Source organism: Spermophilus citellus (genome assembly GCF_964194105.1).
Source record: "Spermophilus citellus genome assembly, chromosome: 2".
In the NCBI taxonomy this organism is placed as follows: Eukaryota; Metazoa; Chordata; class Mammalia; order Rodentia; family Sciuridae; genus Spermophilus; species Spermophilus citellus.
Window position 1 is genome coordinate 88,205,106 of NC_138183.1, and position 17,673 is coordinate 88,222,778.

At 38.4% G+C, this 17,673-nt stretch overlaps 1 protein-coding gene across 1 annotated transcript in view; it reads right to left on the reverse strand.

The window, feature by feature from the left end:
• The window catches only part of FRMD3 (FERM domain containing 3), a 251,414-nt gene that overhangs the window by 119,623 nt on the left and 114,118 nt on the right, over positions 1 to 17,673 (reverse strand). Inside the window, exon 2 of the mRNA XM_081266586.1 lies at positions 6,895 to 6,999. Coding sequence (XP_081122712.1) covers positions 6,895 to 6,999 — 105 coding nt within the window. The remainder of the gene's footprint in view (positions 1 to 6,894; positions 7,000 to 17,673) is intronic.

Sequence of the window (17,673 nt, forward strand, 5' to 3'; positions counted from 1 at the left end):
TACACAGTAAAATAACTAGAACACAAGCTACTCCTCATTACCCTCCATGCGTGAAACACACAATTACAACCGAACTTTGAAAGAAATATGGTGAAGCTAAAAAGAAACAAAAGTCTACGTCAAACCATCATTTCTTAACCTGTACTGTTTTTATTTCTCCAAGCTATACACCACAGTTTCACTCTGATATTTTTCCCAGCTTGTCTTGAAAGCTATCTTGAAACTCCCAAATCCACTGGCTTTCAGTCACTTCTGATGATCTTTGGCTATGGGACCCTCCATCAATTTTTTTTTCCTAAGAGAAAAACCTTATCTCCCTAATTGATTTCCTGCCCAGGTTCTTCCCACCACCAAGAGAGCAAAGCCTCTCTACCTTGGATATTCCTATTTATTCCTGACACAAGGATAAAATGGTATTTTCCTGGTCCACTTATTGTTATAATTGCCTTCTGGTCCAAACAAGATAACCAGTTTATGCATTTCTCCCCCCCATAAAAATTATGACTTCTTGGTTTGCTAAGTGGCTTCAAGATCATGACCTTTTATCAGGTATCCCTCCTCTCCCCTCCCAGAAGGACGTCAGATATAAACAGCACCAATTATGAGCAATTATTTTAGCTAAACACCAAGTCCTGCTGTCTGCTGAAGGATTCTGACAATTTCCTCAAGTCTGTCAATGTTAATATTTTGGGCCACAACTGAACCACTAGATGATATATCCAGTTTTAAAGATGTTATTACGATTACTTGTGACTTGAATGTTCAAAGTCCTCACCCACAAGGCCAGTTACCTATGCTTTCCATATGGGCACTCAGAAAGTCTTGACTTTTAATGCCTCTTGATCCTTAAAAGCAAAAGGAAACTCACTACATGGGGAAACCCATGTCGGGGACCGGAGGGACTTGAGGCAGCAGAACAACCCTACTCTTCAGCACATGGCTGCCCTAAATCTTAGGTATCACTCCTGTTCCTAGTTATAAGCATCTGTGAAGTAATTATCCGAGGAGCAGGAAGCAGCCTTTCAATGGCAGGAGCAGCTGGTGGGACATAATGCTGTCTGGCTTCCTGGCACCATCCCCAGAGTAAAACCTCAAATCACTGGGATGATTTTTATTCCACTCCATGTCCTCCCCAAGGTGTCTCTAGAAAAAGCAAATTGCTCTAACAGACAATGTCTTTTTCCATTATTAATAAAACTCACTAATAGGCTTACTAGGTCGTTCTGGCTCCCGACATAAAAACCTCAGGGCTGTAATTATATTGGGGGGCATCAAGGACCAACATGCCCTTGCATCCATGATTTTGCAGCTCACTCTCCCATTAGAAAGCATGTAAACCCTGTGGTGTCTGGAGGACATCTGAAACACAATGCCCTGTCACAGGGCATTTGAGGAGCATGCCCCCAAAGGTGTGGACTTCCCTTGTCTTTGGTATAAGGCATAACCATCCTGTCAGGGAAGACAGTGACACTAATGTTAATGGGTTTGGCAGATGCTTAGAACTAAGGGAAGTTTAAAAATCCAAAGTACTGAGTACAGTCTCCTTCTAGGCTGTAAACCAGCCACAACCAAGTCCTAGAATAACGCCTTCTCTGGCTGGCATGGAAGAGGATACTCCCTCAGCTCTAAGGCACTGGGAATGGCTTCCTTAATTACATTTGGAAAAGTGAAGGTGTGAAAGAAAAAGAAGGGAAATCCAGCAAATGAATATCTCAAACCATAACCACAGAAACTAAAGTTATGATATCCAGCTAATTATTTCAAAATTTCATCTTTCCAACAAGAAGTTACCCAAATACCTGAGCAAAAATGGTGAAAAGAATATGCTAGATTTAAGAAATACCTGGACTTAGACCAAATACTACCTTTTCCTTTTTGGAATTATTTCTACTAATACTTCTAGAAATATTACCCAGCTTTCTCTTTTAGTAAAGCCAGGATAATTCTATTTACCTGTTTTGTAATCTTAGGCAACTATAATTATAGGAATTCCTCAGCAGATGAATGTGGTGCAAACTGAAAGAGGTTCTTATGAGCTGGTATTTAACCTATCCCTCCATCAGACAAAATAATAATAATGGAAACTCTGGGCCCTTGCCATTAAAATAGAAAAAAAAAATAGTCATTATTTACTGATTCAGTCCTCATCACTTTCAGAGCATGTGGGGCAGGAGACATCTTGTCAAACATATGGTGTTCCAAACGTAATAATGCTAAATATTTAATATTCCATAATAGTTTGTTGTCAATTGAGAAAGAGACACAGGCAAACCACTAGCCCCACAACAGAGGTAAGTCCCACTTCAGTTTCTCTAACTTGGTTTTCTTTCTTAGTTAGCTTCTATCCAAATAACTTATCAGTTTTATTTGTAATTATTTAAAAAGTACAAGAGCTGATTAAAAATAAAACAAAAAACAAAACAACAACAACAAAAACAATGTTGGTAAACTAGTCTTTGCTTAAGACTCCCAAACCAGCATGTCTTCATGCCTTTGAGTCCATTAATTTTCTTATTTTTCAATGCTCACTTTCTGTTTTCTCTCTCCAAAGATCATGATAGTGTTCCCTGCCTTTAAAAGAAATTGTTACAAACACTGATAGGTCTGGGATGCTAATCATGGCTATAATTCCTCACCTAGACCTAATGTATCATAACTGTAAGAATAATAATAGCAATAATTAATAATAAAATTAAAATATATATTGTAGTTAATATATACTATGTGTTAAGTATTTATATATTTTATATCTAATTCTCATATCAGCTCCAAACAGAAGTATTTTATCTTTATTTGGACAGAGACTCAAAGAGCTTTAATAACTTGGCCAAGATCACATTACTTCTTTACCAGCAGAGATAGGATTTCTAAATCATATCTCTCTGAATCCAAAGTCTAGACAGGTTTGTACAGCAACTACCCTGCAACCCATGCAGAAGCTATAATAAAAGTTCTCAGGTATGGGTTTGGCAGATGCTTAGGACTCCAAGAAATTTAGTAGCTACAATAGATAAGACAGTTTTGTTTTGGGGTGTCCCCCACATTTTTCCTCTAATTTACTACCCTTAAAAATTAAGCTAAGTCAAGTCAAAACACAAAGAACAACGAAGCACATCTGCCTAAAGACATCTTTTATTCTAACCTTAAAAAATAATTTTAGGCATATAAAAATTCACAAAAACAGTAGAGTGTAACTTTCACTCATTCTTCCTGACTATTAGCATCTTGTGTAACTGCAGTACAATTACAAAAATAAGAAACCAGTAACTAGCACAATAGTATTAACTGAACGACAGACTTATTCTGGAGTTTGCACAGTTTCCCACTGCAATACTTTTCTCTGTTCCAGGATCTACTCCATGATCCCATGTTGCTTTTACTTGAAGTGTCTCTCCAATCTAATACAGTTCCCCATGTTTCCTTGTCTTTTACCACCTTCATGATTTTAAATGAAAAGCTTTAAGTTATTTTGGACTTGTCTGATGTTTTCTCCAGACTTGATGGAAATTGTGCCTTATTGGGAAGAATACCAGAGACAGTGTGCCCTTCCCAGTGCCTCAGGCTGGGGGTACATGGTGTTGGTACCTTTTTACTGGTGATGTTTATTTTAATCTCAGTTAAAGTGGTGCCTTCCAGCCTTCTCCATTGTAAAGTTATTATTTCCCCCTTTGTACTGAAAAAATATTTGGGAAAGATGGAGGTACTCTGAGACTCGAAATATCCTGTTGCTCCTCAAAATTTGCCCACTGATTTTAGGATTCTTTGATGACTCTTAGCTGCAACAATTAGTATTGGATTGTTCTAATGGTGGTTTTCTCTTTTCTTCATTCCTTCTACATTTTTTAATCAGAATTCTTCTGTAAGAAAAAAACAGTCCCATCTTACTCTTCAATTTATTTGTTCAATTATTTATATCAATATGGCCTCATGATATTTATTTCATTTTATGGGTTCTAATAACAATGCTATTGTTATTTAGTTTTGCTACTCCAATTGTTCCAGTTTGAGCCATTGGCACTTGTTTGGGGTAAGCTCAGTGCCTTACCTAGCACTCTGTCCTTTGTGCATGTGCATGTGAGTGCATGTGTGTGTGCGCGTGCACAGCTACAGTACTTCCTCACTTTCTGGTACCACAAGATACCCCAGGTTCATCTTGTGATTCTCCTATTTCAGTCCTGGAATCAACACTTTCTGCAAAAAGACCTTGTTGCTGTGGTTGGAGATGGTATTTAGACCCCAAAGTCTGTGTGTACTCATTGCTGCTCTGGTATCATTGCTTCTAGGCCTTCTTAGAGCACAGAACTTCTTAGAACAGGAAATCTATGTGTGCATGTACTAGCCCAGCCTATACACACATCTATATTTGTTTACATATCTATCTATGGTATATATCTTAAAAATCATGAATTCATATTGATATTTCTGATTCCAATTCCTTAATTCTGAAGTCCTTTCTTAATTACATCCAATATCTCCCCAATGCAAAGGTTAAGAACTATGAAGAAAAAAGACTCACACATTTCAGTGGCTTCTAGCTATTGCCTAGGCCAAAGGTCAGCAAACTATGGCTAACTGCCTGATTTCTAGTGCACAGTAAGGAAAAATGAAGTTTTATTGGCATAGAGCCACCTTCACTAATCTAGGTATTGTCTACAGCCACTTTTCATGAAAACAGCAGGGTGAGTGATTGCAACAGAGACTATTTGAGCAAAAAAGCTGAAAATATTTTCTATGTGGGCCTTTACAAAAAAAGACTAGGGCTGTGTTTCAAATTTTATGTAGGAAATAGAAAGGAAAGGATGTGAGTTCAAACCCCATCCTGTTTCTCTCTTCATTGCAGGGTTTTGGGAAGACTAGATACTTTATGTGTAAACTTCCTAGAGCATGATGATTGCTTAACTAATGGTATCTAGAATTTCTCCTATAAGTTGGATGTCTATAATTTAGAATGGAATTTTGCACAAAAATGATCTCATTTTTGAAATATTCAGTTTCACTTTTTTTTTTTTTTTTTTTTTTTGAGGGGGGGATTGTTTGTTTGGTACCAGGGATTGAACCCAGGGGGTGCTTAACCACTGAGCCATATCTCCAGCCCTTTCTAATATTTTATTTAGAGACAGAGTCTCACTAAGTTACTTAGAGCCTCCCTAAGTTGCTAAGGCTGGCTTTGAACTTGTGATTCTCCTGCCTCAGCCTCCTGAGCCACTGGGATTACAGGTGTGTGCAACCAACCCAGCTTATTTCCAGTTTTAATTAGATGATGAATACAGCCCAGAGTCTGTTAGGCTTAGGGATTTGAATCCCCATGATCCTAAATTCAAATATTCATTCTATTGCTTACTAACTGTGGGACCTTTCAGCCCGTTTTACTCTCCATATAATACCCTCTCAAACCATAAGAAGCTATGTCTATGAGTGCCTTTATGCCATGGTTCCCAACACTGGCCAGAAGACCAAGTGAACCCAGCTGCATCCAAATTAGAATAGGAATGTGTTAAAATACATGTTCCTGAGACTGGCCCAGGAATTCTGATTGAGGAGGTCTGGAATAAGATCCTCACTGAGTATTTTAGCAAACCCTCAAGGTGATTCTGTTGCAGGGCCAAGTCTAGGGACCACTGTTACTTAGTAGTAAATATCACACCACAGACCCCCTCTCTGACACCATATGAGCCCTGCATCCTCACCACTGTCCTTGCCTTCCTCACTCTGTAAATACTTGGCCCATCCAAGGGTGACTTCGGGTTCCATAGGAAACCAAAACCTCTTCCTCTGAGCCACTTCGTTGTATCCCCCCCACAGGGTCCTATAGGACTCCAGGAGCTAAATAACTTCCTCTGTGTCCCAGAACAAAACCTAATCTTCCTCCTTAAACATCTTCCTTCCTCCTTTACAAAAGTACACTCTGCAAACCTTCCCTCTTCATGCTGAGTCAGTAAATACTAAACTAATAGCCTGGTGGGATTGTAGAGAGGGAAGAGGAAACAGGAAGAAAACCAGGAACCCTGGAGAAGAAGGGGAAAATTAAAAAGGAGTCCTATCCCCTAGCTCTGCCCCCCAAAACCTTGGCATCCCAGGAAGCCAATTCACACTTGTACAGAGCCTCTAGCCCACAGCTCAAATACTCAGCAGGGTTGCAAGAAGAGGAAGCCCTAGTGGCTGGGACAGAGATTCCAGGGGTCTTTTGGATGTGAGGGGCACATGCCCCAGGAAGTCTAGCACATGCCATGCCTACAGACACCAAAGCACACACCTGCTTGAAAAGTGAGACTCCTTGCTCACTCTTGTGAGCTAGAAAGGGTAAATGTGTCCAGGAGCAAGAAGACAAGGAGCAACTAACTTCCAAAGTAATTTAATCTTTCATCTGTCAGAAGCTTCTTTTTTTTTTAATTGAGGTAAAATCCATATAACATAAAACTGACAATGCACATTCCAGTGGTATTTAGTACATTCACCATGTTGTGCAACCACCACCTGTATCAGGTTCCAAACATTTGCATGATCCCCAAAGAAAACCCTAAACCCATTAAGCATTCACCCTCTCATCTACCAGTAGTGTTTTATTGTCAGAGGTTGGGGGATTTTTCTCTAATCAGATTTTATGTGGCCACTGTTGATGCCATTGTGCCAATCAAATGGCACAGGAATATTCTCTCTTCTGTCCAGGTGGGACCAGCTTTCTGGAAAGACCTATAATGTAACTTTTTCCTGTTCTACCCAGTCCAGTGGGACAGGGCCTAAGCCTTTGACTCACATACCCACTGAAAGAGTACTTTCCTGTGGCCAATAGTCCATGAGAACAAGGACCCCACAGGGGCTCTGGGAGGAACACCCACAGTGCCCCACAGCCTGGGCTCCTCCCTCAGAATGGGTTGAATAGGGGTTAGCTCTTACCCGCTGCTTCTCTGGATCCACATAGCGAATGCCAAAGTAGTCCTTCTCCAGCAAGCTGTAGTAGTTGCAGATGTGGTCGATAAGAAACTGCCCTTTGGTTTCCCTCTGCAAGGGAAGCACATGTAAGTTCCAGTCACAGCTCACCTACACATTGTATCCATAGAAGGAAGGCCTCACTCACCCCAATGGGTCTGTGTTTAGAAAAATGGATTCACTTGTTTCTGGAGGAGGGGCTTCCATACTCTGTTAATCACAACTTCATTGAAAACATGCACATGAGCACACACAATCAAAAGAACACCAAAAAGAGGAGCCAAAGGGATATTCAACAATACCCTGAATAGACGCAATGCACTCTAGAATGCTCTATTTCATTCTAATATTTGCAAAATATGTTTTATTTAATTTTTCAAATTCTGTTTGCAACTCAGAACACTGACTTCAATTCTCAATACTTGTGGAGAACCACAGTTTGCAATCCCTCAGATAGCACATACGAGGCCCTGGATGATTATTCTAATCACTTGTTCCATCCTCACCAGGAACCTGAGGAAGGTCCTCATCTTACATCTGAAGAAACTGAACCACAAAGGGATTCTATGACTTTCCCAAGTCACACAACTTTACAAAACAAGGCAGGATCTCAGCTAGACCAACTGGCTGCAGATTTGAAGCTCCTACCCAGACACTGTCTCCTCAGATTATGCTGAGTCCACTGCCAGTCTAGGCAGCAGTGCAGTGAGAAGTACTGGATACTTCAACCCCATCAGGAATGTTAGGAAACCTGTTTCCTCAAGCCCTAAAGCCACCATTTCCATCCATACATCAACATAGAAAGGTACTGTGGAGATCAAGCATCCCAGGACTAGGATCTAAATACAGGCCCTTGTCATTGGGGTAAACCCTGGTTATTTCTATTTTGGTTTAGATGTTTGTGCTATACGATTGCTAAATTGGTTAGATTATCTTCCCTTCCAAAATTCCTAAAGACATACCAGCAAAATCTGATTAAGATTACATTACAACAAAACCCTCTGAATAGCAAAGACCCATCTATGCCTCCATCAGGATTCTGATAAGATTAATTCATGCTTCAATCAAAGTTGCTGACAGACCTACAGAATGTTTTAGGGATGGAATGTGGCCTATTGAAAAGAAATTAAGAAACTAGAAAGATTAAGTGAGCCATTCTTCTAATCCATTAAAAATAATTTAGAAGATTAGTTTGGCCTATGCTACATGGTGATGTCTTCATTAAAAAGTACAATCACCAGCTCAGGGATGGGGTGGAAAAGCCACTTCCTGGCCAAGGATGCACAGTGCTGGGTGAAGCACAAGTTGTGATATGAATGAAGCCTCTGTTTTCCTGCATAACTTTCTTTCTTTTTTTGACAGGGGGTGGGTATTGGGGATTGAACCCAGGGGCACTTAATCACTGAGCTACCTCTCCTCAGCCCTTTTTCTTTGTATTTTATTTAGAGACAGGGTCTCTCAGAGTTGCTTAGGCCCTCACTAAGTTGCTGAGGCTGGGTTTGAATTTGCAATCCTCCTGCCTCAACCTCCCAAATTGGTGGGATTCCAGGCATGTGCTACTGTGCCCAGCCTGACATCAGTTTCAACTTTAATTTTGCCTGAGTTGAAAGGCCTTTGTAAGAAAAACCATCTGATGTGAGTCAAAAGAGACAAATCATCAAAATTGAATTTGGTTTTAAATTTCTGTGATTATTTTGTTACACCAGGAGACTCAAATGACAACCTTTATCCAACAATAGCTGATTACAATGCCCAGAATATAATCAATAGATTTAGTTTCTCTTACACATATACTCTGTAGTCCACTCATCTTAAAGAGACTGAGTATTATCAACTCACTGAACATAACACATTGAGTTCCTCATTTTATGATTGGATTGCAAAGCTCACTGCATTCAGGTGTACCATGAGGAACTCCCTACCATATGCAGGATACACAAGATCCATGAGTCAAAGCAATGTGTTGTAATAAAATGGATGGAACAAATCTTAACTGGGCATACAGATACTGCTGTCATTTTGTCCTAAGAAATATGTGGTCCAAAGCATAATAAAGATTTTTGCTAATAATTAAACACAGTGACCAACATATATACCCCTCAGCAATATATTCTTAGACTACTCAAGAGCTTTGAGATAAGAAAGATACCACTGCAATGTAGTAACTGGAGTATGTAAGTGTAGCTGAAATAGGCGTCAGTACCTTCCACAAAAGCAGGTCAGGCCAATTCTCATGTGCTATGGTTTGGATATCATTTGTCCAATATTGTGGTTCATGTACTGGGAGACTGGTCCCCAATACAGCTGTATTGAAGTGGTAGGGGCTTCAAGAGATGATTAGATCACAGGGTACCCCACCCTGGAATGGATTAGTGTAGTTCTTACAGAACCTGGCTAATTCTTATAGGAGTAGATGGTTGTAAGAGTGACCTTGGCTCCTCCCCAATCTCTTGCTCCTTTGTCCACATGCATAGCCCTTTTGCCTGGGGCCAGTACCCTTTCCACTTCTCCGCTCATGTTGTAGCAACCAGATGTGTAACACCTTGCTGTTTATACTTTCCAGGCACCAGAATCATAAGCCAAATAAACCTCTTTACTTTATCCACAACCCAATGTTGGGTATTCTGTTTTAACAACACAAAATGGATTGACAACCCACAACATGGGATGTAGTCTCTGCTACTTAAAATATGACTGAAATACCAACAAAATTGAAGAGCGGCAGCCTCAGCATTGCCTAGGAGGGAGGTTGTTGGAAACAGACTCTCAGGCTCAGCCCAGATCTACTAAACCTGATCTCTTAACAATATCCCTAGGCTATTTATATCCACATTAAAGTTTGAGAAGCATTGGTCAGGAATTTCCTAACATGGGAAAAGTACAAAATTTTACCTGTCCATAGAGATGACTTAGAAAAATAAGAACCCATTTATTTTCCAAAATGATCTGTATCATAGAGTTTCATGCAAAGGAAGATGGCAAATAGCCCCCACATTCTACTCTGTTCCACTCATGCCTGGGAAATCTGGATGAGGTTTGTGAGCTACTAAAGTTTCTGTTATTATCATTTCCATGCATTAAATGCAATTCTTGCACTCAACAAGAGACCACACAAGCGCAATATCAAGTGTTAGAAAGGCTTGTTCACTGGTCAGGTGTGAAGAGGCACAGCCCAGCTATCTGTCCATACATCTCACATCAGGAGAAGAACTGGAGGACAAACTGGAGTTCTGACCCAAGAATTTTTCCTGAGCCTCCTAAGGGTAGAGGCATCTTCCCTGCTGCCGAAGCCAGTAGTTAACACCCTAGATGTTACTGAATTAATAAATGAGGCATTGCTTTTCAGATCTGGATTACTGGGGGTCTGGGAAGAAAAGTATTTCACAGAAACCCTTCAGTCTGCACAGCACTAATAGTCTCAGGCAAGACAGCAGAGTTCTCTGATTGACTATTCTTTCTATGTAACAGAATTAGCTAACTTTCATGCATTCCTTCAAGGTCTGTGTGGAGAAGTAGTTATCAAAGATTTCAAGTAAAAAGACTTTTTAATATCAAAATTTTGTCAGTTTTCCCAAAGGATAGCAGCTGCACTTTCAAAACTGAATAAGAGGGGGAAAAAATCAAACAGCTTATATAAATTCATTAGAGCTGTTTCATAAATTGTGTTTTATTCATCTCGACAGCATTTCATACATGTGAAAAATGATAGGATACAAATGTCTAAGTAATAGGGGCTCCTCATACAGGGGTCACTATAATTTGATCATCTGTGACTAAAATCCTTAAGTGCTTAAGTATACATTTTTAATGTTGTCTGTAACAGTGACTATACGGTCTCAGAAATGCATGTGCTGGGTGGACTGGGTATGGTGGCACACATCTGTAATCTCAGTGGCTTGGGAGGCTAAGACAGCAGAATCCAGGTTCAAAGGCAGCTTCAGCAATTTAGGGAGGCCCTAAGCAACTTAGCGAGACCCTGTCTCTAAGCAAAATATAAAAAGGGGCTGGGAAGGTTGCTCAGTGGTTAAGTGCCCCTGGGTTCGATCCCTGGTATCAACAAAAAAGAAAGAAAAGAAATGTGTGAACTGGGTTGAAAGAATTTGTTCACCTGGACATTAAAATGTGCCAATGTCCCTACCATGTATTGTATACAATGAATTAATATTTTATAAATACTCTACTAAAATAATGTGAAAACAATCATAATATTTTAATGTTTTAAAAACCTATCAAGCAAGGTGTGGTCAAGGTGTGGTCCATAGACTGTGCTGGAACATGAAGAGTTGTTACTAGTCCTCCATAAGATAAAGTGCAGAAACTAAGAGTAATTTAGTTTTACTCTGTTTTCTACAAGTATTGGCCCAAAACAAATATTTCCCCTTTTTTGTGGGAAGAACATTTAATACATACTCTCTTAACAATTTTGATATGTATAATACGCTATTATAGTTTATTTACCATGCTGAACAATAGCACTTAAAAGGAAAAACCTTTTCCTCCTGAGAGGCCATCTTCTCCCCACTCTTCCTGGTTTTTTTTTTTTTTATTTTACATTACAATTCTTAGTACACCATTATAAAATAATTTATCATATCTCTGATTAGTTCTATCATTTCACTTTAAAAGATGCATTCTGTATCTGCACCAAATCATCGGGTCATTTTTGTTCCAATGGACAAATTCATATCAATGCTTAGAGAATCATATTTGATTTTTCAGCTCTTCCTGGCAATTTTTGCCGCAGCTTAGTGCTCAGAGAGTTCTTACTTCTCCATCTTTTCTTCTTACTGTTTCTGGGTTTCATGCCACATCCAATTCTTGAAAGCATTCACCTCTGAATAATTTAAAAGTTTTCTAATGCTAATCCTTTCTACAATTTCAACATATTTTTTAAATCTCATACTGAGGAAACTAAGGCTAATACTCAAATAGGCTAGTTAATTTACCCAAGGTCACTGCAGCTAGAAAGTGACAAAGTCAATATTTAAGCCCAGGTCTGCTTGAATTGGTTGTTGCAGCCACATTTTTAAATGGTTAAAAAAGAAATTAATCAACTTGAGAAAGAACAGCTGTAAAAAAGAATAAAAAATAAATAAAAACCTACAGCTAACATTATATTTAATAGTGAAACAAGATGCTTTCCCCTTAAAATTGGGAACAAGGCAAGGATGCACCCCTCACAACTTCTTTTCAATATCATACCAAAAGTTCTAGCTAATGCAATAAGACCCAAAAAAGACATAAAACATGGACAGATGGAAAGAAAGAAATAAAATTGTCTTTTCTTGCAGATGACATGATTGTCTATACAGAAAATCCCAATCTACCAAAAACAAAAACAAAACAAAACACTCCTTGAACTAATAAGTGATGGTAGCAAGGTTGCAAAAAATAAGTCGAATACACAAATAGGAATTGCTTTCCTAAACACCAGCAGTGAACAACTTAGAATTAAAATAAAAAACTCTGATGAGACAAATAAAATTAATTCTAAATAAATGAAGAAACATTCCTTTATTCATGAATAGGATAGGAAGACTCAATATTGTTAAAATATCAGTTCTTCCCAACAATCTATAAATTCCATGAAAACTCAATCAAATTCCAATTGATAACTCAATGTTTTTTGTGGAAAAGCAAAAGATATAAGAGTACCAACACAATATGGATGAAAAACAAAGCAAGGTGACTGACATTACTCGATTTCAACAATTACTATAATGTTACAGCAACCAAGACAACATGGTATAAGGAAAGAATTCATAACAAGATCAGTGGAACAGAACAGAGAGTCTAGAATAGACCTACTTAAATATAGTCAACTGATTTTTGACAAAGAAGTAAAGACAATTTAATGGAAAAGGGATAATATTTTTTTCAATATTGCTGGAAAAATTGGACAACCACATGCAAAAAAGAATCAAATCTAGACACAGTCCTTACACCTTTAACAAAAATCAACTCAAGCCTGGATAACAGACATATGTAAAATACAAAATTAAAAAATTTCAAGAAGATAACAGGACAAAAATGTGCATAACCTGGGGTTTTGTGGTTACTTTTTTGTTTGTTTATTTTGGTACTGGGGATTGAACTCAGGGGCACTCAAACACTGAACCATATCCCAGCCATATTTTGTATTTTATTTAAAGGCAGGGTGTCACAGAGTTGCTTAGCACCTCACTTTTCCTGAGGCTGGCTTTGAACTCTCAATCCTTGTGCCTCAGCCTACTGAGCCACTAGGATTACAGGCGAGCACCACCACACCCAGCTTATGGTTACTTTTTTGATATAATACAAAAACCACTACTCATAAGTTGAACTTCTTAAATATTTCAATCATTTTCATGGCCAGGTGCAATGGTACATGCCTGTAATTTGAGCTACTCAGGAGACTGAAGTAGGAGGATTACAAGTTTGAGATCAGCTTTGGCAACTGTATGAGATCCTGTCTCGAAATTTAAAATTCCATTAAAGGCTGGCAATGTAGTTTACAGGTGGAGCACCAGTGGGTTCAATCCCCAGTATCTAAATAAATAAATTAAACTTTTCCTACATAAAATAAACTGCTAAGAGAATGAAAATGATCAGCCACAGACTATTATATGTTAGATATTTGTAAATTACATATCAGACAAAGGACTTATGTTCAAAATATACAAAGAATTCTTGCTGGATGTCGTGGTACACAACTGTAATAGCACCAAGCTAAGGCAGGAGGATCACAAATTTGAAGCAAGGCCATGTGTCAAAATAAAAAATAAAAAGGACTGGGTTAAGCACACCTGGGTTCGATCCCTAGTACCAAAAAAAAATGTGTATGTGTGTGTGTGTGTATAAATAAAATACATACATACATACACATACGTACAAATACATATCTTAAAAGAACTCTTAAAATTCACCAATCAGAAAGCAAACACCCTAATTTCAAAAAGTGGGCAAAAGATTTGATCAGGCATCTAACCAACAAAGATATACAAATGGCAAATAAGCATATGAAATGATGCTCAACGTCATATGGTATTACAGAATTACAAATCAGACAACAAGATCGTATACACATCTATTAAATGACTAATTTCTAAAACAGTATCAATACCAAATGCTGGCGAGGTTGTGAAGCAATTAGAATTCTCATTCTTTGCTGACAGAAATGTAAACTGGAACAGTCACTTTGGAAGAAGTTCAAAAGTTTCTTACAAAACAGTAAGCATTTGCTAACTATTCTATTCAGCAATTGTACTCCTTGATATTTACCTAAATGAGTTTTAAAGCCTATGTCCCCACCAAAACCTGTAAAAAAAAATGTTTATAGCAGTTTTATTCATAATTGCCAAAACATGGAAACAGTTAAGATGTCCTTCAATAGGTAAATGGATTCACAACTGATGTATCCATACAAAGGGACAAAAAAGTAAATAGCAATAAAAAGAAATTAGATGTGACACTAAAAAGAAATGGATTAATCTTAAATGCATATTACTAAGTGAAAGAAGTTAGCCTGAAAAAGTCACATACTGTATAAATATCATTAGCATTTTGGAAAAGGCAAAATTATAGAGGCAATAAAAAGATCTGTTGTTTGTAGGGAAGGGGAATGACTGGATGGAGCACCAGAGATTTTTAGGGCAGTGAAACAATTTTGCATGAAACTCTAACAGTGGAAACATGGCATTTTGTATTTGTCCAAACCTATGGATCTCTACAACACCAAGGGGCACCCTAATATAAATTATGGACTTTAGCTAATGATAATGTATTAATATTGATTCATCAACTGTAATAAATGTACCCCACCAGTGCCAGATCTTAATAATAGGGGAAACAGGATAAAGGGTGTTATGTAGGAACTTTGTGCTTTCTGCTCAATTTTCCTATACACCAACAATTACTCTGAAACATAAAAGCTAACTACTAATAATTAAGTAAGGGATGGAGGGAGAGGAAAATTGAAGAGGGAGGGATGCAGGAAATGAAGGAAGGATGGATGGACAAAAGGAAGGAAGAAGGGAAGGGAAAGAGTGAAAAAATAACACCAGCAGAGCCTCTTAGGGGACATAAAAATAAACTTGCATCTTAAGAGACTAACCAACAAAAAAAGTTTTATGAAAATAACATCATTATTCAAGACGAGTGTGCACACAAAGGTGTTTGATTTCATTATCTAAAACTCCAAGGGGGAGCTGGGCAGTGTGACACATGCCTGTAACCCCATCGATTCAAGAGGCTGAGGCAAGAGGATTACAAGGTCAAGGACAGCTTCAGCAACTTAGTGAGGTCCTAAGTAAGTTAGGGAGACCCTGTCTCAAAATAAAAAAATAAAAAGGGCTCAGATGGAGCTCAGTGGTAACATGCCCCTGAGTTCAATCCCCAGTACCAAAACTAATCAACTAAATAAATAAAATTCCAAGGGAGGAGAAACATTTTTTAAGTAATTCCTTGGCCATAACTGAGACAATATTTTAGGCAAAGCGCTTTCAGAAGCAAGCTGTCTTTATTATTCACGCTTCCCAAATTTAAACACACTTGTGTTTTTTTCTTTTGTGATGCTGGGGATTGAACCCAAGGCCTTGTGCATGCAAGGCAAGCAGTCTACCAACTGAGCTATATCCAAACACATCTTTATTCAATAATTGCTCCTGGGTGTTAGTCAAGCCTACGATCTACAACAATTGTTTCTCTAACAAGTCCTGAGAAACAGGGCCAACCCCCTGAGTGGTGAAGGCGATCCCCCACTCACTGTCTTGACAGGGTCACAGTGAGAAAAAGTGTTGGCAAAGCCGCTCTCCCACTGTCTTGACAGGGTCACAGTGAGGATGAATGCTGGCAAAGCCACACTGGTTGGTGGGTAACCGAAACCATGAGACCCTTTTTTATGTAATTGGGACTTTGCATTTTCATGCTTATGTTTCTCACAGGAGGCATGAGTATGTTAAATGCCAAACAATTAAATTTCAGATGGCTAGAACAGAACAGGTAGTTCATGCCTTGGAAGCTGTTCTGCTACCCACCCCTCAGCATATCAAGGACAAAATAAAAGGCTATTCTTCTATCTTAGTACATTGTGGACAAACCTAATAACAGACAACAATCATCCTCTGAAAAACAAACTCTTTGAAAACTAGTACACCTTGACTGAGAAACAAACTCTTTGAGAACTAGCGTACCTTGACTGAGAAACAAATTCTTTGAGAACTAGTGTACCTTGACTGAGAAACAAAAGAAACTCTCTGAGAAAGCAGCTCAACCAGTTTTATGAGAATAAATTTAGGAATTAATTAAAATAGCTTTATAAGACACAGTTTTAGAATAATGTTAAAAATATTATTTAGATTCTTAAGTTTAAAAATTATTAAGTCTTTAGCTATATAGGTTTCTGATATACTTTAAGGATGATTCATAAACTTTAGGACATTTTAAATATAAGATTTAAAGGGACTTTTTAAGATGGGAATTTTAGATTAAAAATAAAGTGCAGGTGTACTTTAGGTTAATGATTAATTAGGAGACTTAGAGTCTGGTTACGTAGTTTGACATTAGTTAATAAGGAAATAACATCTTGGGAAAAATAGTAAATCTTGGGAAAATCTGAAGGATGTAAATTGGTGACATGTTTTATTGATGAATCTGTACTTTGATGATTGTATGGCTGGGGGTCATATCCTAAAAGAATGTAGATCGGTGTGCTCTCAATCATGGTTAAGGAAATGTCATGTCTTGGCAAAGTTTTAAGTTATATAATCAATGACGTATTGTGAATCTATAATGATGAGAAAAATTGTAATAAAAAGGGGACCCAGAGAAAGCAGCTTTAGCTCTCTCTCTGAAGATTGCTCAAAGGGAACGACTCCTGTCTCATCATTTCGCCGACGCCACTCCTCCTTCGGGACTCCCTGGACCCCGCCGGGGCTGGCCCCCGGCACCTGAGCCCGATGACCTCCCTGAGCCACACCAGAGTCACCACCATCAACACCTCTTGTGCTCACATTCTCAATCAGGAGGTGATGCTCAGGACCTCTTTAGTGTCCTGGCCATGTGTGCCTTGCCCTGTATTCACATTCCCTCAACTATTCATCTGATTTAATCCACATGAGCTCAGTGAGCTAGCTACTCTCCAATTTTCTAGAACAGGAAGACAAAACCTCAGGTAGCTGAGTAACTTGCCCAAGGCCATATGACAAAAATAGGCAAAACTCAGGTTTGAACTCAGGCCTCTGAGTCCAAAGAGAAAAGACAAGGATTAACAGGCATTCTACCCAGAAGTGATACACGCCACTGTAGCTCACTGCCAAGGAAGTTATATATCTTGCCTAGTTCAAAGACAGTAAAGGAGAAAAAATCCACTAAGTGTCCACAAGAATGAGAATGAAATGCTTGTGAACTATCCCAATATCTATCATACAAAGGCTGAGTTTGACACTTGGTTTAATTAGCATAACATGCTGGATTTGCCTTCTGAAATAATAATTTTCAAATACCTATATAAAATAACAGCATTTTATAATCCTCCTAATTTATCTCCAGAATTTCCATATAACCCTTAGATATTATTTGTATTTTAAGGAATAATTCAGTGAGCTTACAGACCATGATCTAGTTGGAATCACTTGTTGATCGTATTTTTAAATGAATTATGAACACAGTGCTCCAAGAAAAATATAGCAACCATCAATTAGAAGCCACCACTCACACACAGAGAGCGAAGAGATGGTTTCTGCTTATGGAATTCTTAACACACCCAGA